This window comes from Mustelus asterias, unplaced genomic scaffold (assembly GCF_964213995.1).
Source record: "Mustelus asterias unplaced genomic scaffold, sMusAst1.hap1.1 HAP1_SCAFFOLD_35, whole genome shotgun sequence".
NCBI classification, from domain to species: Eukaryota; Metazoa; Chordata; class Chondrichthyes; order Carcharhiniformes; family Triakidae; genus Mustelus; species Mustelus asterias.
In genome coordinates this window covers 775,877-799,172 of record NW_027590117.1, presented here as the reverse complement: position 1 = coordinate 799,172, position 23,296 = coordinate 775,877, and the positions used below count along the sequence as shown (strand labels likewise).

The 23,296-nt window shown below is 45.5% G+C and overlaps 2 protein-coding genes across 2 annotated transcripts in view; one reads left to right on the top strand and one right to left on the bottom strand.

The window, feature by feature from the left end:
• LOC144482316 (uncharacterized) overlaps nucleotides 1-23,296 on the top strand; it is a 233,002-nt gene that overhangs the window by 93,258 nt on the left and 116,448 nt on the right. The window contains exon 2 of the mRNA XM_078201489.1: nucleotides 17,286-17,307. Coding sequence (XP_078057615.1) covers nucleotides 17,286-17,307 — 22 coding nt within the window. The remainder of the gene's footprint in view (nucleotides 1-17,285; nucleotides 17,308-23,296) is intronic.
• The window catches only part of LOC144482317 (uncharacterized), a 474,174-nt gene that overhangs the window by 390,361 nt on the left and 60,517 nt on the right, over nucleotides 1-23,296 (bottom strand). The window lies entirely within an intron of this gene.

The window sequence follows — 23,296 nt, the reverse complement described above, 5'->3', positions numbered from 1 at the left end:
ATAGAACCAGATGAGTGCAGTCTTTCCCAACTGAACAATCCCTCCTCATCCTTCTCAACCTATCCATGCCTTTGACATGGTTGACTGCACCATCCTACTCCAATATCTTCCCACTGTCAGGTCATTGTTCACAGCAGATGGAGATGACACCCGGAGGAAACATAATGAAGAACGGCTGGGCCTCAGTAAACAAGTCTGGAGAAGGCTGGAGTTCTCAATCATCTTCATCCCAGGCGGCAGCTCCTCCATCTCAATGTGTGTGGTGAGATCAGGCCATTCTGCTCAGTCAGGAGCACCCAGACTGACTGTAAGAGATTGAGCTTGTAATTAGAACCAACAATCAGGGAGATCCACTCAATCAAGCCCCACCCAAACACAGAACCATAGAATCCCTCCAGTGCAGGAGGCCATTCGGCCCATCATGTCTGCACCGACCAAATTCCCACCCAGGCCTTATCCCCTTAACACCACATATTTACCCTGCTAATCCCACTAACACGAGGGTCAATTTAGCATGGCCAATCAACCCAAACCACACATCTTTGGAGTGCGGGAGGAAGCCAGAGCACCCAGAAGAAACCCACGCAGAGACAGGGAGAATGTGCAAACTCCGCACAGACAGCGACCCAGGGCCGGAATTGAACCTGGGTCCCTGGCGCTGTGAGGCAGCAGTGCTAACGACTGTGCCACCGTGCCGTTCCAACAGAGCACCGAAACATCCCAGTATCTCTCCCTGGCCTATACAGAGTGAAGGGCTCTGACCCAGTGTGGCACTGAGCCCCACACACAGAGCACGGGAAGATCTCAGTCTGTGTGCTGATTGGTCTGACTGCAGGGAATTTGTATAACCGCCACTGCTGAGCCTGGGGAACTGCAGCGTGATGTGGAGATGCCGGCGTTGGACTGGGGTAAACACAGTAAGACGTTTAACAACACCAGGTTAAAGTCCAACAGGTTTATTTGGTAGCAAAAGCCACACAAGCTTCGAGCTTGTGTGGCTTTTGCTACCAAATAAACCTGTTGGACTTTAACCTGGTGTTGTTAAATTTCGAACTGCAGCGTGACATGTTTACACAGGAAACTGCCATTGGAAACCCTGAGCTGAGGATTCACAGCCGGGCGGGACGGGATTCCCGCTGCCGAAACCCTTCATCCACCCGGAGCCCCGCCGCGGGCTCAGGATCCGGGCCCGGGGACTGAAGCCACCTGCCGGACATTTGCTGCCGTTCCGCGCGGTGTCTGATGGGCCCAGGGTAAATCCCCTCCAACGGCCTGTGACCGGCAGCTGGGAAAACCAATCGGAAATTGACGCATCGCGGTTATCCAATGGCCGCTCTGCGCCTACTGAGTGACAGCTACTTTATCCAATCCGTGAGCTCCATCCGCTTAAACTGAGAGAACACATGTAAATGACGCTCACAATTATAACCAATCACAGACCGCGCTGATGGCAACACACGCCCCTCAATGTTATTGACACCTCTGCTAGCCAATCGCAACGCACTGACCAATCAGCTTCCGTCCCAGTCCAGCGTCATTGCGTCATTCAATTCGAACCGGGGCTGTAACCAATGAGAAATCAGAGAGCTGGAGGAGGAAAGAATCCTTAAAGTGAAACCGCTTACAGAATTATAGTTGTGCAACTATAATTCGGTGATGGCAGTTGAAGGGGCAAAAGTCAGAGGGTGCAAAAGGTGAATCCCGCAGGAAAGGAAAGAGGAAATAAATGAACGAGGAGGAAAGCAAGTGAGATGCGTTTAAAGAGGCAATTCCAGAGCTGAGACCCAGAGAGCTCACTGGTGGAGTGAATCAAGATGTGGAGATGCCGGCGTTGGACTGGGGTAAGCACAGTAAGAAGTCTCACAACACCAGGTTAAAGTCCAACAGGTTTATTTGGTAGCAAATACCATAAGCTTTCGGAGCGTGCTGCTCCTTCGTCAGATGGAGGAGTGAATCAAATCAGGAATGCTCACCAGGCCAGAATCTGAGCAGCTCAGATATCTCAGAGGATTGCTGGGCTGGAGGCGATGAAAGGGAGGAACAGCTGACGACATGGAGGGATTTGGAAACAAGGATAAGATTTTTAAAATTGAGGCATTGCTTAACCACGAGTCAGTGTTTGTCAGTGAGCACAGGGTTGATGCATTAATGGTGTTTGGAGTAAATTCTGATATGAGAAATCAATTAGCAGCTTTCTGGACCCAGCAGCACAATAAGTCAGGTCAGAAGTGGACCACATGGCCCCTCAAGCCTGCTCCGCCATTAAATATGACCATGTTTTAGATTCTCAAACCACAGAATATTTGCAATGCACTACAGCCCATTTGACCATCAAGTCTACACTGCCTTATTGAAACAGCATTCTATCTAATCCCACTCCCCCTCCTCACAGCCGCAGAAACCCGGGTTTGGGTCTGGCCTTTGGTGACTGTGCAAAATCAGCACCTTCTCCCCGTGGGTTTACTGGGTGCTCTCGTTTACTCCCGTGGTTCAACTATGTGCAGGTCAGGTGGATTGGCCATGTTAAACGTTCCTATAGTGTCCAAAGTTGTGTAAATTAGGCATTGAATCCGTGCAATTTTGACACTTATTTTGAAATTTTGCACCTGGTTCTTGATCAACTCTTGACGGGAACATGAAAACCTCTATCATAGAATCCCTAAAGTGCAGAAGGTGGACATTCGTCCCATTGAGTCTGCACTGATTCTCTGACCTATTCACGCAACCTCACATATTTACCTTGTTAACCTTCCTAATCTCAATATACTAGGAACATAAGGGGAAATTTAGCACGGTAAACCCACTTACCCTATCAATGGAGTGTGTGCGTGGCGGGAGGGCGGGGGGGGGGGGGGTGGTTGCAAGAGCACCCGGAGGAAAACCATGTGGACACAGAGAAAATGTGGAAATTATGAACAGTCACCCAAGGCCTGAATTAAACTGGATCCCTGTCAGCGTGCGGCAGCAGTGCTAACTACTGTGCCACTCTTTTTTCTCTTATAAAAGATTATAAGACATAGGAGCAGAATTAGGCCACTCTGCCCATCGAACCTGCTGCACCATTCAATCATATATTTTTCTCATTCCCATTCTCCTGTCTTTTCCCCATAACACCTGATCCCCTAATTAATCAAGAACCTATCTACCTATGTCTTAAAAAACACTCAACCACCTCGCTCCCAAATCCTTCGGCGGCAAAGAGTTCCACAGATTCTCCACTTTCTCGCTGAAGAAATTCCTCCTAATTTCTGTTTTAAAGGATCGTCCCTTTAGCCTGAGGTTGTGCCCTCTGGTTCTAGTTTTTCCTACTCGTGGAAACATCCTCTCCATGTCCACTCTATCCAGACCTCGCAGTATCCTGTACGTTTCAATAAGATCCCCCCTCTTCCTTCTAAACTCCAATGAGTACAGACCCAAGAGTCCTCAACCGGTCCTCACACCCTTCATTCCGGGGGTCATTCTTGTGAGCCTCCACTTTCCAAGGCCAGCACATCCTTCCTTAGATACGGTTCCCAAACTGCTCACAATACTCCAAATGTGGTCTGACCAGAGCTTTTGCCAGCCTCTGAAGTACATCCCTGCTCTTGTATTCTTGCCCTCTCGACATTACATTTGCCCTCCTAAATGCCGACTGCACATGCACATTAACATGAGGAGAATCTTGAACTCGGACTCCCAAGTCCCTTTGTGTTCCTGATTTCATAAGCATTTCCCCATTTAGAAAATAGTCTATGCTTCCATTCCTCATTCCAAAGTGCATAACCTCACAGTTTTCCACATTGTATTCCATCTGCCACTCCTCTGCTCACTCTCCTAGCCTGCCCAAATCCTTCTGCAGTTCACCCACCCCGACCTCCCCCTTGCTTCCTCAATGCTACCTGTCCCTCTACAGGTCTTCTCATACTTCTTTGCCTCATGAAAAATACCCGACTTCTCAAATCTACCTTCATAGCTACAGATCTTTATCAATAGAATCATTCATTTGAATCTCATTTGCACTCTCTCCAATGTCTTCACAACCTTCTTCAATTGTGGTGCTCAGCACTGGACTCAGTGCTCCAGGTGAGGCCTGTCTAGTGTATTTTAAAGCTCAACTTGACCTTCTTATTCATGTATTCAATCCTCCAATAAAAGGTAGGATGCCATTTGCTTTATTACCTGCTCTCTCAACATGCCCAGCCAACTTCAATTACTTTTGTACTTAGAAACTGAGATCCCGTTGTTCCTACATTTCCTTAAGAGTTTCTCCCTTTATTTCTCTACTCTCAAAATGAATCAACTCACACTTCTCTGCATTGAACTTCATCTAATTAGGTGCATTGACGCGAACAGATGCTGGAATATGGAGACTGGGGGAATTTCACTGTAACTTCATTGCAGTATTTATTAGTCAAAATCCTGACTTATGACTAATATCTAAACTCTATTTAAAGTTTACTTTACTTTACATTTACTTTATCTGCCGCTCGTCTGCCCAGAGGACAGGAATGGAAGCATTGCCTCAGCATTTACACATTGTTTTGAGCTCCAGGGTCTGTCAACTTAATTCACTCAGCCTCTCCTCACTGAACAACCTCTTCCTTCCGGGGGACAATCTAGTGAACCTTCTCTGTACCGCCTGCAATGCAAGTCTATCCCTTCTCAAATGTGGAGACCATAGCTGTACACAGTATTGCAGATGTGGTCTCAATAAAATCCTGGACAATTGCAGCAATACACCTTTCTTCATCTACTCCAATCCACTTGCAATAAAAACAAACATGCCATTTGCTTTTCTAATAGCTTTAATGAATAATCCCGATTGTGCTCCGAATGCCCTTCAACATTTTAAAATCTGCCACATTTCAGCCTCTCTTCAACTCTGAAGAAGAGTCATACAGACTCGAAGTATTCACTCTGTTTCTCTCTCCATAGATGCTGCCAAACCTGCTGAGGTTTCGAGCATTTTCTGTTTTTAATTCAGATTTCGTCTCCCTGCCATTCTCACCTTTTAGGCACATATTTGTTCTTTTTTTCACTCTCCCATTAGACTTATGACTCCCCCAGCTCTGTTGCCATATAATCATTGCTGCACTTCTCCTTATTTAGAAACGACAAGAGAACAATTCAAATTCCATTCAGTGATGAGTGATGAATGAGAAATTATGTGATAGAAAATGAACATCTCCACCTTCTCCCTGTAACCCTGCACATTCTTCCTTTTCAGGTAACAGTCTGATTCCTTTTGAACTCTTCAATCGAATCTGCCTCCACCACACTCTCTGGCAGTGCATTCCACACATTAAGCACTCACTGTGTGAAAAATGTTTTCCTCGTATTCCTATTCCTTCCTTTGCTAATGATGCTGAATCTGTTCTCTCTCATTCTTCATCATCCCACGAGTGGGAACAGTTTGTCCCTATCCACTCTGTCCAGACGTCTCATGATATTTAATACCTGTAAGTGGAATCCCTCATGGGGTGGTAAGATTTTCAAAGCAGTCGACATTAAGGCATTGATAAAACTACCAGCATTCAGTTAAATGAATTGTTAAATATGTTAATGAACTAACAAGAAGCAATTTACAAATATGAGATGCAGTAATTGACTCAAACGAGTGATTATGATTGTAAAACACATTTGCTGATATTTTGAATGGATTATTATTGACTTTAAGGATGTTATCAGTTCGCAGTAAACCAGTCCAGATGACCCTTTGTCAAAGGATCATCTGGACTCGAGAGATGAGCTCATTTTATTCCTTAGAAATGCTGCCAGACCTGCAGAGATTTTCCAGCATTTTCTCGTTTGGTTTGAGATTACAGCATCCGTAGTAATTTGCTTTTATTTTAGAGTTGTACTGTTGCACCACATTTTGAGTTATAGGATTGAGAAACCTCACGAATGAAATGGATTCGAAAATTTGGAAATGTTTTCCTTTTACTTTTCATTGTCTCTCTATCATCTTCCTATCAGAATGAATCACTTCATAATTCTCAGCTTTGAATTTCATCTGCAACTTGTCCACTCATTCTGTCAACTTGTCGATGTCCTTTTTGAAGTTTTACACTATCCTCCTCATAGGTCACAATGGTTCCAACTTTCAGATCATCCACAAATGCTGAAATTGTGCCCTGTCCACCATTACCTCAGTCACTGATATATCCTGGTGCATGTTCACAGTATCTACCGCTTGTGTGCGGATCAATGTGATTTGCTGCAGTTTGAGGGTGAAAACAGAAGCAAATGTAAATGCCTGCACATTCCACGTCAGAGTTGCAGAATTGCTGTCAAGTGGTTTTGTTATCATCGCTAACAGAAAGTAGCAGAGGATAGCTTCGATGCAGTAATCTCTGAATTATCAGTCCAGCACGCTTCCGCTGCGCCACTTTGCTCTGGCAAAGCTAGCTCTCCCCTGCAGCCTATCAATGTAGTCATTCAGATATTCACTTCCACATTCTTGTTTAACACCAGCACGATTGTCAGAGAGGTTCAGTCTGACCACACAATTCCACCGCAGAACACCAAGAATGCAATGGACAGAGAAAGACACGCACAGTAGCAGCAAAAGAGACTGTTTGGACACGTGTAACGACAGACAAAGGTGGCGGAAACCGGCAAGACACGGAATTGATCACTGATGTTTTAAATTAATTTTCTGTTGCAAATATATGTTTGTAAAAACATTTCCTGCTGTGTAACTGTCCTCTCTTCTGTTCAAAGATGTTCACTGTTGGTTGTGCAAAGTGTTTCACTGTTTATAAATATATTTCCTGGTGTCCTCTATGATGTAGAGGGTTACAGCATGGAAACAGGCCCTTCGGCCCAAAGTGTCCATGCCGCCCATTTGTTTTTACCTCAGAGCTATTCCCAATTACCCGCGTTTGGCCAATATCCCTCCAGACCAATCTTACCCAGGTAACTGTCTCAAATGTTCTTGAGAGTTTTTTTTCTGCTGTTGTGTAAAATGCTTCCCTGTTGTTGTGTTTCCGGCTCTGTAAATATTTGTTTCTTCTGTTCTGTTAGTATGTCCCCTTCTCTTGTAAACGTGCTCCCTGTTGTGTAAGAAGATTCTCCGTGAAGGTGTTTTTGTTAGTAAATCGTTGCGTATTGTGTTAAGATGTTCCCTCTTCTTGTGTAAAACTCTGGTTGCATATAAAAGTGACGAACGACAGATCGAGGTTTTTTTGCGGGAAAGAGAAGCTAAATACCTGTTTTCTCCACGTGAAAGTCACAAGTGCTATGCAGTTGGCGCACCATCACTATGAACATGAATAGCAGAAGATGGTTTCAATCCATCGACATCTGGGTTATGGGCCCAGCACGCTTCCGCTGCGCCACTCTGCTACGGCAAAAGTTGTCTCTGTAACAAGACAGACTTTCACTCCTACATCGTTTAACAGGAACACCAGTGTGAGGAGGCATCACTGCATCACACCGAGAATACAATAGACAGAGAAAAACACGCAATAGCAGCAAGAGACTGCTCGGACACATGTAACGACAGACAAAGGTGCTGGGAAAACGGCAAGACAAGGAATTGCAGAATCGATCATTGATTTTTAAAGGAATTTTCTGTTGCAAACACATGTTTGTAAAAATATTTCCTGCTGTGCAACTGTGCTCTATGTTGTTGAGAGATGTTTTCTGCTGCTGTGTAAAATGTCTCCCTGATGCTATAAACGTGATTCCGGCTGTGTCAATTTGATCAATCTGGTGTCAATATTTCTTTAATATTCTGTTAATATATGCCCTGTAAACGTGTTACCTGTTGTGTCAAAATGTTCTCCGTGAAGATGTTTTCTGTTCAGCAAAAGTTACTTATCTGGTCTCATGATGTTCCATAATGGGTTAAAATGTTGCATGTTGTGTTCAGATCTTCTCTGTTCTTGTATAAAACTCTGGTTAAACTGCAACTGGATAATGATCGCCCAATTTCGACTGTCTTTTACCCTCTGTTGGCGAATGTGATTGGGGAATTCATATTGTATCCAATACATGCATGTGAGTGAGATTTGTTCTGTATCTGTCCGTCTCCGGTTGTAGTTGCGAGTTTTTATTTATTCATTTCGAGAGGTGCGCATCACTGACGAGGCCAGCATTCATTGCCAATCTCTAACTGACCTTACGAAGGTGGTGGTTTGCTGGTTTCTTGAACTGCTGAGTCCCTGAGGTGTCGGTACAGCCACAGTGCTATTAGTCCAACAGTGTTTCAGGATTTTGCCACTGCGACAGTGAAGGAGCCGCGGTGTATTTCCAAGTTAGGACGGTGAGTGGACTGGGGGCGGGCGGGCGGGGGAGGGGGGGGAGGGGGGGCGGGGGGCGGGGGAGGGGGGGCGGGGGGCGGGGGAGGGGGGGCGTGGGGTAGGGAGGGGGACGGGGGAGGGCGGGGGAAGGGGGGGTGGCGGGAGGCGGAGGAGATTGCAGTGCTGGTGCTCGCATGTATCTGCTGCCGCTGTCCTTCGAGATGGTAGAGGTGGTGGATTTGTGGGTGCAGTCTGCGAAGAGTAGATGAAAAAATATTGTTTCCATTGCGAGAGGAGAGAAGGATGGGTTTTAATGTGCAGAATGTTTAGGACCTGGGTTGCACTGCCTGAGAGGGTGGCAGAGGCAGCATCAAATCAGGGTTGTCAAAGGGGAATGGGATCAGCACCTGAAGTGAAAGGATTTCCAGGGTTATGAGACAAGGATTGGGAAAGGGATGAGCTGAGTTGTTCTTGTACAGACCAGCATACCTACAAAGGGCCGAATGGTCTCCCTCTCTTTGTTGTATCCACTCTAAGATTCTGTATGTATGAGTGTTGGACTCATTTTGTATCGCTCTGTCTCTGGTGTGACAAATGTCTGTGATATTTATTATAAATCTATGTGAGAGACTTTGAAAATCTGTACACACTCTACACGGAAGATACCTAATTGAAACCGGGCCTTTTGTTCTAATTAGTACATGATTCCACACGATCCTCTACTCAAAATCTTCAATGTAACATCATCTGCTTATCTCTGAAATTCATCCTCCATCGTCTCATTTGCTAGATTTCCCTTTAGTACATCGATGCTAGTCGACTCAACTGCTCCAGATAATAGCAAATTCCAAGTTATATTGACTATATGGGCAAGTACACTAATATTGAATTTTCCATGGGATTTAGTGCTGCATCCAATCATTAATTCCTGTTTGATCTGTCTCTGCAACAGCGACAGTTCATGTGATTTATTTCCCTCTACTGCAGTTCTGTGTTGCGGCCAGTAGATGTCAGCACACTGTGGTAGACTGAACTTTAGACATCAGAGAGGGATACAACAGACAGGAAATGTTCACATTGCACTGAACCTGGGACGGGGGAATTTCGAAATACTAAATGTGTTGGCCATATCAATTTAGAATCTACCAGTGGCGCAATGGATAGCGAGTTGGACTTCTCAATGATGGCACGTTAGCCATTCAAAGTTTGTGGGTTTGAGCCCACCAGAGTCGGATTTTGGATCAGATTAGTAACAAACAGTTTGCTGCTTCATTGATGGGATTCAGCTTTGGCACCGACATTTCCTGCTCTGCCATCTCTCCATGCTGTTTCTGTCTACTCGGCTCCAAGGGAAACCACTGCTTTCCTTTGTATTCATCAATTAAATACCGATAAATCAGCAATGCTATGCTTTTTAAGTGCTTTTGAAGTGAAAGTATTCGTACCAATAGGCATTTTCTTTTGAACCAAGTGGTATTTTGAATCATTGTTGTTTAGAATGCTTAGAATTTCATTATACAAGATTTAATTATTAGTACAAAGCTATTAAAGCATATATTACACCAACTTTTACCTATTTCTGATTGGGGGTAGTATATAGAGAGAAATTCGCTTTTCTTGATATATATTAATGACCTATATCTGGGTGTTCAGGTTTCAATCCCAAAATTTGTCAGTGGTGCAAAACTTGAACATATTATCAACTTTAGTGAGAAGCATATTGATAATCTTCAAGACGATGTGGACAGGCTGGTGGAAGGTGCAGACACGTGACATATGCAACTTAATTAATGTAAGGAAGTGTGAAGTGATACATCTTGGTCCGAAGATCAAGGACAGGCGATAGAAAACAATTTATATTTTACATAAAAACATTTAGCATTCCTAATCCGTATTGCACCTTTACCATGCCAAGATGCCGCAGTCTATTCACCCATCTCAGAACCCATTGAATATCCAGCCTGAAGTCTGCATTTCACCGTCTACTTGTACAGAGATCATTAAACATTTAGCACTCCCACTTTCCTATGTACCTTCACTCTGCAACGACTCCCTGCTCCGCCTGACAACTCAGTCAACGTCGCACCTTCACTTTGTGCACTGCCCATGGTAGGCTTATCCTGCCAGTCCCCATTGCGTTTCACCTTGCTCAGTTACATTCGCCAGATTGCAACTGTTCCAACTTTTCTTTTCTCCATTAATAATAAATGAATAAATAGAACCATCCCTTGAATAAACATTGTCACCTTTCAATGTCTAGCAGGTGAGTTTCATGAAGTGCTGTGTGTGATTCCGCCTTTATGCTTCTGTACAAATTTAATCAAAGGAAAGTTATCCAAATATATCTTCAATTTTCCTTCTCATTCACAAAAAACTGAGTGGATGATGGAAACAGTTTCAATAGTAGCTTTAAAAAGATAGAGAATGGATTAACAAATTTAAAATCCAAGAGTGACATCAATGCCTGAAGTGGTTTTCAGGCTGTGGCGACTAGAATAACAATGCAGATTATCAATTTGAATTGTTCAAAATCATAGAATGGAGCATCCATTGTTGATGAAAGGAAACTTTAAACTGTGCAGCTGTGCTCTGCTTCAGGAGCTGGTTTTATGGAAATCTCCATTAATCAAAAATGTTGCCTCACCTGGTGAGCATTTCCAGCATTTCCTGTTTTTGTTTCAGATTTCCAGCTTCCAGCTTTGCATTGTGTTCTGTGCAGGTGTTTCCCTGGAACAGGGAACAGGTTCTGATCAGCCTTGTGACAGATAGAGTAGAATGTGTCTCCCGACTATCAAACCCGCGAGATTAGTCTCCAAGCTGTACAGGAGAATGAGGAAGAGAGAGAGGGAGGATCATTCTGTGATGGACAGATTTCCTGTATAAAGGGCACAAAGGTTTGTATTTCCACAGCCGTTTTAACAGACATAAGATGCCCCAACATGACTTGCAATCAATAAGGTTCCTCTCAACAGTTCTTGACATTTTAACTGCGAGAGTTTTGAACTTACCAGTCGTTTCTACATTGTCAAGAATCCATGTATAGAACTGTAAAGTGAATTTCTGGTACGTGGATCTGTGGCGCAATGGGTAGCACGTTGGACTTCTAAATGATGGCATGTTAGCCATTCAAAGGTTGTGGGTTTAAATCCCGTAAGAAGTTTAACAGCACCAGGTTAAAGTCCAACAGGTTCATTTGGTAGCAAAAGCCGGATTTTGGATCAGATTAGTAACAAACAGTTTGCTCCTTCATTGATATGATTTAGCTTTGGCTCCGAAATTTCCTGCTCTCTGCCATTTCTTCATGCTGTTTCTGTTTACTCGGCTCCCAGGGAAGCCACTGACTCGAGAAGAAATCGCAAACCCCGGGAGCTTCCTTAAAGTTTGACACAACATTCGCTGGTTGGGTTAGAAATAGTAATTTTTCAATTAGATATTTCGCTTCCTCTGGAAGATAAAGAATTAATCTTAGATTAGATAAAGTTAAAGAAGATAAAGTCTGATAAAGAACACCCACGGAACAACAACAACTTAGAAATAACTACAATCAATAACTAAATATCAGTGCCTTGCAACCTGGTGGTGTTATTCTGATGTGTCTGCTGCGCTTGTCCTTCTCGGCTGTGGTGGTCGTGGGTTTGGAAGGTGCTGGCAAAGGAGCCTTGCTGAGTGGCTGCAGTGCATCTTGTAGATGGTGCACACTGCTGCCGTTGTGTGTTGATAGTGGACGGAGTGAATTTTTATGCATGGGAAGCGAATGAAGTGGGATGCTTTGTCCTGGATGGTGCCAAACTGTAGTGCTGTTCAAGCTGCATTCACCCAGGCAAGTTATCTCAGGAAACCGAGTGTTCCGGTTTCCTCCCACAGTCCAAAGATGAGCAGGTTGGGTGGATTGGCCATGCTAGATTGCCTCTTGGTCCCCAAGGTGTTTGTATCGGTAGATTAGCGGGGTGGAAAGGTCCTGTGTGCGATTCTCTGTCGGAGAGTCGGGACAGGCTCGATGGGCAGAATGGTCTCCTTCAGCACTGTCGGGATTGTGTGATTCTAAGGCCATTTGACTGTGTTAGAAATTCCTTGAGGAAAAAAAATGGAAAACTGTGTTTGTAAAATTTACAGCATTGGGTTTATTGCGGAATATTTTTTTGACTGCAAAATGATGGAAATAACTGAATCGTGTAAATAAACAGTCGAGATATTCGTGGGGAGTCTCGAAATCTGAGTTTGTTTCATCTTTGTAGATCATCCACTGTAAAGGGAAAGACAATATTGACGAGCAAGAAAGGGACATTGTAACTTGAGCAATTGCAATGAACACTTGAAAGATCACGTGAAAGTAATCAAGGCACTGCTCGTGTCCGTGAAACCAGGATCTACCTGTTACGAGACAGGCGCTTTAACCAACTCAGCTGCAGAGCCTGATACTGCTACTCCTGGTACAGCAGAATGCTGGAAAAACGCTCCAGATCTGGTGGTGTCTGTGAAAAAGAGATACTACCAGATCTGGAATGTATCTGAGAAAATAGAGATAGTTCACATTTCAGATGCAGACCTTTCACGGGAACGACCGTTTCTCTCTCCCCAGATGCTATGGGATCTCGGATAGATTTATGAAAGAAAATAATTGAATCCCACAGTGGCCCATCGAGACTGCACCGATTTCCCTGTAAACATTTCAAATCTGCCTTTCCCGACATTGAACAAGCACATCAGAGGGAATCGCAAACATCACTCAGTGAAATTCTTCCGCTAAACATTGAGCGGTTTATCGTGAGCTGGTTCCATTTCCTGTTTTCAGACACGCATCTGGTATAAAAGTAGCCGTGTTCAGGATTTGATGCACACACATAGTTTACTGCTCGAAAGTAGATTTTTTAAAAATACTTCATTCATACGGGATATGTGTGTCACTGGCCCGGGAAGCATTTGTTGTTAAATTTAAATACTTCTCAGTAATTGGCGATTAACTCATTCTTGAGCCACTGCAGTCCATGTGGTGTATGTGCAAATACACTGCTGTTCGGAAGGGAGTTGCACGATTGCGAGCGAGCCACAGCAAATGCGATACATTTCCAAGTCAGGATGGAGTGGACCTTGCAGGTCGTCGTTGTTTCTCTGCATCATCTGCCCATGTGCAGCCAGGTGAGAGATGCTTTGGGTTTCGAAGGTGCCTCGCGACGGAAAAATCACTGTCAACAATGGGATTTGAACAGACGTCTCCAGAGAAGACTGCAACCTAAACGCAGCGCCTTAGACCGCTCGGCCAGCCTGACTACATTAGAGCTTGCGGAAAAACTCTGCACAAATCGATTTGAATCACATCTTGATTGTTATTACATTTAAAACTCGATGTGTATTTTTCCATTTGTCAATCCCAGCCAGAGGCCCATATCTGAGTCCCATCCTTTTCCAAGCCGCCGGGGGGGGGAGGGGGTGAGCAGTTTCTCATTGCTGCGTTGTTCTGTTTGCCCAAATCAACAAAGACCCAATTCCCGCCCTACCTGTTCCTGACATGAAGGTGTTTAGAGTGTCAGATCTGAGCAACATGAAATATTCAATTGTAGAGTTACATCCTGGCGACAGGAATATCTCTCCACAGTTGCTTTCGGAGCTGCTGAACATTTCCAGCATTTCCTCTTTCTGATTTTGTGCCTTCATTACAGGGGTTCATTGGCACTCTTTTTAGGTCAAACCAAATAAACAAACTCAGATTCAGTCGGGACAAAGTAAAAGGGGCAGCTCCCCAAAAAGGAGGGGGAACAGCCCGAACAGAAATCAAAATACAAAGGAAATTTAAAAACATCAAATTAAAATGTGATTATTAGGGTCGATAACGCACCCCAACCCCTGCGGTGCCCAGTGGGCGCGGAAGGCGTCAACCGTGCCTGTGGACACCGCATGCTCCCTCTCCAGGGACACCCGGCCGCGAACGTAGCCGCGGTAGAGGGGCAGACAGTCAGGATGGACGGCCCCCTCGATCGCCCGCTGCCTGGACCGGTAAATGGCGCGTTTCGCCAGGCCCAGGAGCAGGTTCACGAGGAGGTCGCCATCCCGACCCTCCCCTCTCCGCACCGGGTGTCCATAGATCAGGAGCGTGGGACTGAAGTGCAAACAAAACATCAATAAAAGGTTCTTTAGGAAAACATAAAGGGAGTGCAGCCTAAGACACACAACATAAGACATGGTCCACGGACTCCATAAGGCCACAGAAAGGGCAGTCTTCGGAGCCCGTGAACCAGTGAATCCTACGGTTGTGCGGCACTGCTGCATGCATCACCCTCCAGCCCAGGTCCCCGACGTAATTGGGGGAGATCCCTCCGGAGAGGGACCTCCAGCGGGGACCTCCGCCGCCCGGCGGCAACAAGGCCCGCCAAGGTGTATCCGGGCGAGAAGCGAGGAGGCGGTAGTGGAAGGTGTGCAGCAGCAGCCCGCACAGGAAACGCCTCCGCGCAGTAGAAAAAGGCACGGAGGACATTTCCGCGAGGCGGCTCAGGCTGTGGGGCACCTCACCCAGGGAGGGGGGTTGAGGTTTTGGGCCAATGTGGAATTCCGTCCGAACAGGGAAACGCTCGGGCGGGATCCCACCGCACGCCTGCGCCGCCTCGAGTTTGCGTGCAGTTTCGGGGCCGAGCACAACCGGACGGTCGTCCCCGTGTGCTCAGCCAGCACGCGGGGACTCATCCAGCCCGCCCCTCCGCCATCGAGCACGTCTCCGACTCTGGTCACCCCGGCGTCCACAGCCCTCCTCTCCGCCAGCCACCTGAAGTCATGCGGCTGGAGGAGTGGATTCCTGAGCAGCGGCTCTCGCACGAGGGCCGCTACTCCTGACGGGGGAGAGCTGCGTCGCGAGGTGACCTTGTTCCAGACAGTGACGAGGTCCTGGTAAAAGACGGGCAACTCCTGCAGGGCGGTCGAAGCACGCCCCAGTTCGATATGCAGGAGCTGCACGTCATAATTGAGACCGTGCCAGTGGCGGAAGAAATACGTTGCCATGGCACACCATTGTGGAGGGGGCTCAACGTAAAGGTACCTCTGCAGGGCCTGGAGGAGGAAGGTCGCTATCTGAGTGCGGAGGCACACCAGACCTTGTCCGCCCTCCTCAAGCGGGAAGCAAAATGCGATACATTTCCAAGTCAGGATGGAGTGGACCTTGCAGGTCGTCGTTGTTTCTCTGCATCTGCTGCCCATGTGCAGCCAGGTGAGAGATGCTTTGGGTTCAGAAAGTGCCTCGCGACGGAAAAATCACTGTTAACAGTGGGATTTGAACAGACCTCTCCAGAGGAGACTGCAACCTAAACGCCGCACCTTAGACCGCTCGGCCATCCTGACTACATTGGAGCTTGTGGAAAAACTCTGCACAAACCGATTTGAATTACATCTTGATTGTTATTACATTTAAAACTCGATGTGTATTTTTCCATTTGTCAATCCCAGCCAGAGGCCCATATCTGAGTCCCATCCTTCTCCAAGCCGCCGGGGGGGGGGGGGGGGGGGTGAGCAGTTTCTCATTGCTGCGTTGTTCTGTTTGCCCAAATCAACAAAGGCCCTATTCCCGCCCTACCTGTTCCTTACATGAATGTGTTTAGAGTGTCAGATCTGAGCAACATGAAATATTCAATTATAGAGTTACATCCTGGCGACAGGAATATCTCTCCACAGTTGCTTTCGGAGCTGCTGAACATTTACAGCATTTCTTCTTTCTGATTTTGTGCCTTTATTACAGGAGTTCATTTGCTGACAACCCAAAACTTGTCTCTTGGACGCTGCTCCAGATACAGCTTTTCTGTGATCTTCTCACAGACAAGTTCACTCTTCACTTTCCTACTCACATGCTTTAAAATCGTCTGTTTAACACTCAGCACCCTGCGGCATTGCCTTCAAACATTACCACACCTCCCATCCGCCCATCAGGGTCACAAGGGGACAAGTATTTTTTAATAAGAATTCATCGATGCAAAGGGATCACAGTGTTTGTGAGGGAATATCGGGGATTAATCCATACTCACAAGCAGAATGAAAACGAGTTAATCTCCCTCACACACGCACACTGCATAAACACTCACACATCCACTGCCACGGCAGATGGTGAAATTCGACGTCAATAAAAGTGTCTGGAATTAATTACCTTGAATCGATTGTCGTAGAAAAAAAACAACTGATAAACTGATGTTCTTTCGGGAACGAATTCTTACCTGGTCTGGTCTGTATGTGACTCCCGACCAACAACAAAGGTGGCCGAACAAGCCACTCAGTTGGAGGGAAATTTGGAGGCGATGAATTGGTGGTATTATCGCTGGAATATTGATCCCGAAACTCAACTGATTTCAGTGGGGATCCGTGCTCAAATCCCAGCACGGCAGCTGGTGTCATTTGAATTCAATGCAATATATCTGCAATCAAGAATCTATTTATGCTTTCATGCATTGTCGATTATCGGGATAACCATTTGGCTCACCAATGCCCTTCAGGGAACGAAATCTGCCGTTCTTGCCCAGTCTGGCCTACATGTGACTCCAGAGCCACAGCAATGTGGTTGACTCTCAACTGCACTCGGGCAACTGTGATTGGGCAATAAATGCTGGCCAGCCAGTGACGCCCAAGCCCCATGAATGAACACACAAAAAAAATGTTGGCCCAGTCAGCGACGCTGAAAAAAATATATCGGAGATTCAAAATGAGGAGATACATCAACTCGTTTCCAATCCCAGAGCTTGCAAATACAGAATGAATTGCAACTAATTTACAGCTCCGGGAGCTGACGGTCAGACCAAATCGCTTGTGCACGCACAATTCCACAGGCAGAATGAGAAAGATCCCAACTCCCACACAGCAGCAGATAATGAAGAACGCAGTTTAACTATGACCCTGATGTGGCGATGCCGGCATTGGACAGGGGTGGGCATATTAAGAAGTCTCCCAACACCGGGTTAAAGTCCAACAATTTTATTTGGAATCATGAGCTGTCGGAGCGCTGCTCCTTCAACTGGTGAGTTGACTCAATAAATTCTAAATAAACCTGTTGGATTTAGCCTGGTGTTGTGAGACTTCTTACTGAAGATGACCCAGATATAAAGGTAAAGTCAGCTTAGTCCCGAATGACCATCCGCTGTTCCCCCTCTGAACAGGGAGAGCTTACTGGTGAAGATTTAGTTTAATGATTATCACACCTCAGGCGAGGGGCAAGTTAGAGAAGAGCAAATGAGCTATCTAATAGTACATCTGCATTTTTTTCACTGTAATTTTGTATTCACTTCTTGCTTTCAGTTAGAAAGCCAATGATACTTTAGGCTTTATTAACGGCTCTTAAACACTGTCCTGTCACCTTCAACGATTGATGCACACGTCCACAATATTCCCGCTGTTCCTGCATCCTCTTTTGGAATTATACCCTTTATTTTATATTGCCTCTTTGTGTTCTTCCCAACAAAATGAATCACTTTATTCTTCAGCTGCCACATGTCACCCCATTCCACGAACCTTTCTGTGTCCGTTCGGAGGTCCACTGGAAATTCTGTAGCACCTTTCACAACCACAGGACGTCCCAAAATATTTCATTGATAATAAAGTATTTATTGAAATGTAATCACTGTCCAATTGCTTAACTTTTGAACTTTCTGTACCACGACGTCAGAAATTCCTCTATGGGGATGGGGAGTTACATTAGCGAACCGCCAATCCATTGGACTCTTCCAGAGTCGATTCAAAACAGGAAATGATCACCAATGCATCCAGAATTTCTATGGCCACGTCTTTAAGTACTCTGGGATGCAAAGCATCAGGCCCTGGGGATTTATCGTGTTTTAATCCGAGTGGTTCCTACAATACAATTTCCTGACTAATAAGGATTTTCTTCAGTTCCTTCATCATGCTTTTGAAGGCAGAGATGTACTACAAGATGCTCTGAAAACCAAGTTCTCTCTTGAAGCTTCAAAACACTCTAAAATAAAGTCACCAAAAGGTTTAGAGAGTTTGGCGAAGATAGGGATCACGATGAGTATACGTGTTGTAGGAAGGTACTAAAGAAGGAAATTAGGAGAGCCAGAAGGGGTCACGAGAAGACCTTGGCAAGGAGAATTAAGGAAAACCCGAAGGCGTTCTCTAAATATGTGAAGAGTAAAAGGATGAGACGTGAAGGAATAGGCCCTATAAAAGGTGAAGGCGGGAAAATCAGTACGGAAACAGTAGAAATGGCAGAGGTGCTGAATGAGTATTTTGCCTCGGTTTTCACAGAGGAGAAGGACATGGGTGGATGTACTGTGGGCTTGCGGTGGACTGAAAAGATTGAGTATGTGGACTTTAACAAATCGGTTGTGCTGGAATCTTTGCATGGCATCAGGATAGATAAGTTGCCGGGTCCGGATGGGATGTACCCCAGGTTACTGTGGGAGACGAGGGAAGAGATTGCAGAGCCTCTGGCGATGATCGTTGCGTCGTCGATGGAGACGGGAGAGGTGCCAGAGGATTGGAGGGTTGCGGATGTGGTTCCTATTTTCAAGAAGGGGAATAGGGATAGTCCAGGAAATTACCGACCGGTAAGTCTAACCTCAGTGGTTGGTAACCTGATGGAGAACATCCTGAGGGACAAGATTTATGAGCATTTAGAGAGGTTTAGTATGCTCAAGAATACTCAGCATGGCTTTGTCAAAGGCCTTTTGGAGGTGCCTTACGAGCCTCGTGGCATTCTTCGAAAATGTGACTGAACACATTGACGAAGGGAAAGCGGTAGATGTGGTTTATATGGATTTTAGCAAGGCGTTCGATAGGGTCCCCCATGCAAGGCTTCTAGAAAAGGTGAGAGGGCATGGGATCCAAGCTGCTGCTGCCCTGTGGATCCAGAACTGGCTTGCCCAAAGGAGGCAGAGAGTGGGTATAGATGGGTCTTTTTCTAAATGGAGGTCGGTCACCAGTGGTGTGCCCCAGGGATCTGTTCTGGGACCCTTGCTGTTAGTCATTTTCATAAATGACCTGGATGAGGAAGTGGAGGGATGGGTTGGTAAGTTTGCCGACGACACGAAGGTTGGTGGGATCTTGGATAGTCTAGAGGGATGTCAGAAGTTACAGAGGGACATTGATAGGATGCAATACTGGGCGGAGAAGTGGCAGATGGTCTTCAACCCAGATAAATGCGTAGTGGTCCATTTTGGCAGGTCAAATGGGTGAAAGAGTACAAGATAAAGGGAAAGACTCTTAGTACGGTAGAGGATCAGAAGGACCTTGGGGTCCGGGTCCATAGGACTCTAAAATCGGCGCCGCAGGTGGAGGAGGTGGTTAAGAAGGCGTATGGTGTGCTGGCCTTTATCAATCGAGGGATTGAGTTTAGGAGTCCGGTGATAATGATGCAGCTATATAAGACCCTCGTCAGACCCCACTTGGAGTACTGTGCTCAGTTCTGGTCGCCTCATTACAGGAAGGATCTGGAAAAAATTGAAAGGGTGCAGAGGTGATTTACAAGGATGTTGCCTGGATTGAGTGGCATGCCTTATGAGGAAAGGCTGAGGGAGCTCGGTCTTTTCTCCTTGGAGAGACGTCGGGTGAGAGGAGACCTAATAGAGGTATATAAGATGTTGAGAGGCATAGGTCGGGTGGACTCTCAGAGGCTTTATCCCAGGGTGGAAACGGTTACTTTGAGAGGACACAGGTTTAAGGTGCTGGGGTGTAGGTACAGGGGAAATGTTAGGGGGAAGTATTTCACAGAGAGGGTGGTGGGTGCGTGGAATCGGCTGCCGTCAATGGTGGTGGAGGCAAACTCAATAGGGTCTTTTGAGAGACTCCTGGATGAGTACATGGAGCTTAATAGGATGGAGGGTTATTGGTAGGCCTAAAAGGTAGGGATATGGTTCCGCACAACTTGTGGGGCCGAAGGGCCTGTTTTATGCTGTAGTTTTCTATGTTTCTATGTTTCAAATATGTTTGTGGGTGCTAATTGTTTGTAACGTATAATTTTATACTTTTAAGAGGAACGTTGCATATTTGGGACTAAAACAATGAAAATTAGTAATTCCAGTTGTTTACATTCATAGGGCGGCACGGTAGCACAGTGGTTAGCACTGCTGCTTCACAGCTCCCGGGTTCGATTCCCGGCTCGGGTCACTGTCTGTGTGGAGTTTGCACATTCTCCTCGTGTCTGCGTGGGTTTCCTCCGGATGCTCCGGTTTCCTCCCACAGTCCAAAGATGTGCGGGTTAGGTTGATTGGCCAGGTTAAAAATTGTCCCTGAGATGTGTAGTTAGAGGGATTAGCGGGTAAATATGTGGGGGTAGGGCCTGGGTGGGATTGTGGTCGGTGCAGACTCGATGGGCCGAATGGCCTCCTTCTGCACTGTAGGGTTTCCATGATTTCTTTAAAAATTGTTCATAGTTAAGTTGCTTCATTTGTTACAGTTTGTTTTAAACTGTGATTTAAACAAACATCTTGCTGCAAAAGGTATCTAATTTGTCAGTGGAATTACTTTCTTATCCAGTCCCCTAACTCTTAAACACCAGCTTCTAAACGCACGATCGTGTCCATCTCGAAGAACAAGAGGAGCAGATGCTTGGGAACACCTCCACCCAAATGTTCCCCTCCAAGTCACTCACCATCCTGATTTGGAAGCATATCACCGTCCTTCACTGTCACTAGTTCAATGTCCAGGAATTCCCTCCCGAACAACACTATGTGTATGTCTACACCCCCGGGACTGCAGAGACTCAAACGCACCACCACATTCTCAAGTACAGCTATGGATTTTCAAGAAATGAAACCTGTCCTGCGGCGCCCAAATACTGTTAAAAAAATAAAACGACTTAAAGGGAGGCCATTCAGCCCTATCTGTCTCTGCTAGCTCTCAGCGGGCCCCTTGTCTCACTGCCTTGTCGGTTAACTGTTAGCCTGCATATTTTCCTTTCGAATAACAATCAAATTCAAGTGAACCTGCCATGACCCTCTCTCAGGCAGCATTTCCTTGATGCTGCTGTTGCTTGTTTTGAAAATTAGCTCCAATATCTGCCCTCTGGGTCTCGTTCCTACGAACAATGAGAACAAATTTCTATCAATCTTCAGACCAGACCCATGAGGATTTGAATGTTTTTCCCAATTCTCCTCTGAACTTTCCCTTCTCCGAGTAGAGAAGTTGCAGCGTATCCAAACATTCTCAGTAACTAAAGTTCTTCATCAATTGAACTATTCTGGTGAAACATTTCTGCTACCTTCTGAAATCTTTTATATTGTTTTTTAAATTTGCTCTCCAGAAAATGGAAGCAATATCCACTTGAAACCGAATTCAATTTAAATGCAGGCTTAACATAGTTTCTGTATTTTTGTACTCTGTGCCCCATTAATAAAAAGCAGGGCATCGTCTGATTTATTATAATCACTCTCCTCACCATCCTGTGTACAGTTCTGGTCACCCTATTACAGAAAGGATATTATTAAAATAGAAAGAGTGCAGGAAAGATTTACGAGAATGCTACCAGGACTTGATGGTTTGACTTACAAGGAGAGGCTGGATACACTGTGATGTTTTTCTCTCGAGCTCAGGGGTGCTCTCATTGATGTCTACAAAATCATGAGGGGCATTGATTAGTTATATAGTAAATACCTTTTCCCAAAGGTAGGGGAGTCTAAAACTAGAGGACATATGTTTCAGGTGAGTGCGGCGGGGCCCGGATGGGGGGGGGGGGGGGGGGGGGCGGCGGGGGCGGTAGATACAAAAGGGTGCAACGGGGCAATTTTTCCACACAGAGGGTGGTGCGTGTCTGGAAACGGCTGCCGGAGGTAGTCATAGAGGCGGGGACAATTTTGTATTTTAGACAGTTACATGAGTAAGATGGCTATCGAGGGATATGGGCCAAACGCAGGCAATTGGGACCAGCTTAGTCGTTAAAAAAGGGCGGCATGGACAAGTTGAGTCGAAGGGCCTGTTTCCATGCTGTTAACCTCTATGCCAATCCCTGTCAACTTGGGAGATGTATGTACTTGTTTGCCTCTTTAGAATTGTACCATGTATTTTATGTTTTGAATCTGGGTTCTTCCTTCAAAACAGATCAATTCACATTTTGATACATTTAATTTAATCTGCCGTATTAAAAATTCCCATGCTTTTGGAAGTTTATGTAAACCGCATGAACAGCATTACCCTCATCAACACTCTCGGTTACCACTTCAAAATACTCAATATATTTAGTTGAAAACATTGTTACCTTACTAAATCCGAAATTGGAAAGTTATTTCCAATTTCTTCGCAATTACAGATCATTTCCTTCAGTATCCTTCGATGCATGTCACCCGGTCCTGGTGTCTAATCAAATACGGACAGCCTCTCCAAATCTCCTCTTCACTGAGTTAATTGCCTCTGGAGTGGAATGCCGAACAGTATCACAAAGATTCACTTCCTGCTCAGTGAAACGCCTGGAAAATAGTTAAAATATAATCAATTCAAAACCAAACTGTGACCCCCAGCTTTGTCAGACTGCAATTTCTTTCTGACTAAAATACAATAGAACACACGATGCAAGAATCCCTGACGCAATAAGCAATGGAAAGCCCTGATTGATTTATTGGGATAAGTTTACAGTCTGGTTACGTGGGTGAACATTCTTGAAAACGTTTCATTTTCTCCATGTGCAGCATTGAGAAAATTGTCGCGAGGTGTTGCAGGATTTCAAACTGATCTCGAGATGTGTGAATCCCGCCATTTGAAACGCAACGTATTTTGTTCAAATAAACAACCAGCATTTGGGACCAAAACTGGCAACAAGTGAGGACTCGTCCGGGATTGAACCCGGGATCTCTCGCAAGATCAGACAACGAAATCCCCGAAGCGAGAATCATACCACTAGACCAACGAGCCGCTGTCAAGCGAACTGCTCAGCCAATAAACTTCTGCTCACTAGCTGTCTTCACAGACGATGTCATAACCATGGAAAATTGAAGAAAAACACAGCAGACTCACGGGGAAATGTGATCCTTTTTGTCTTAGACCCTGAAAATGAACCAGATGTTCAATGTTGGGATTGTAGTGTCTCTCAGCGAAAGAAATTCCCATCGCGTCAGTTCAAAGATTGTTGTGAAGAACCGACATGAGCAAAGTGTGGAAGACCA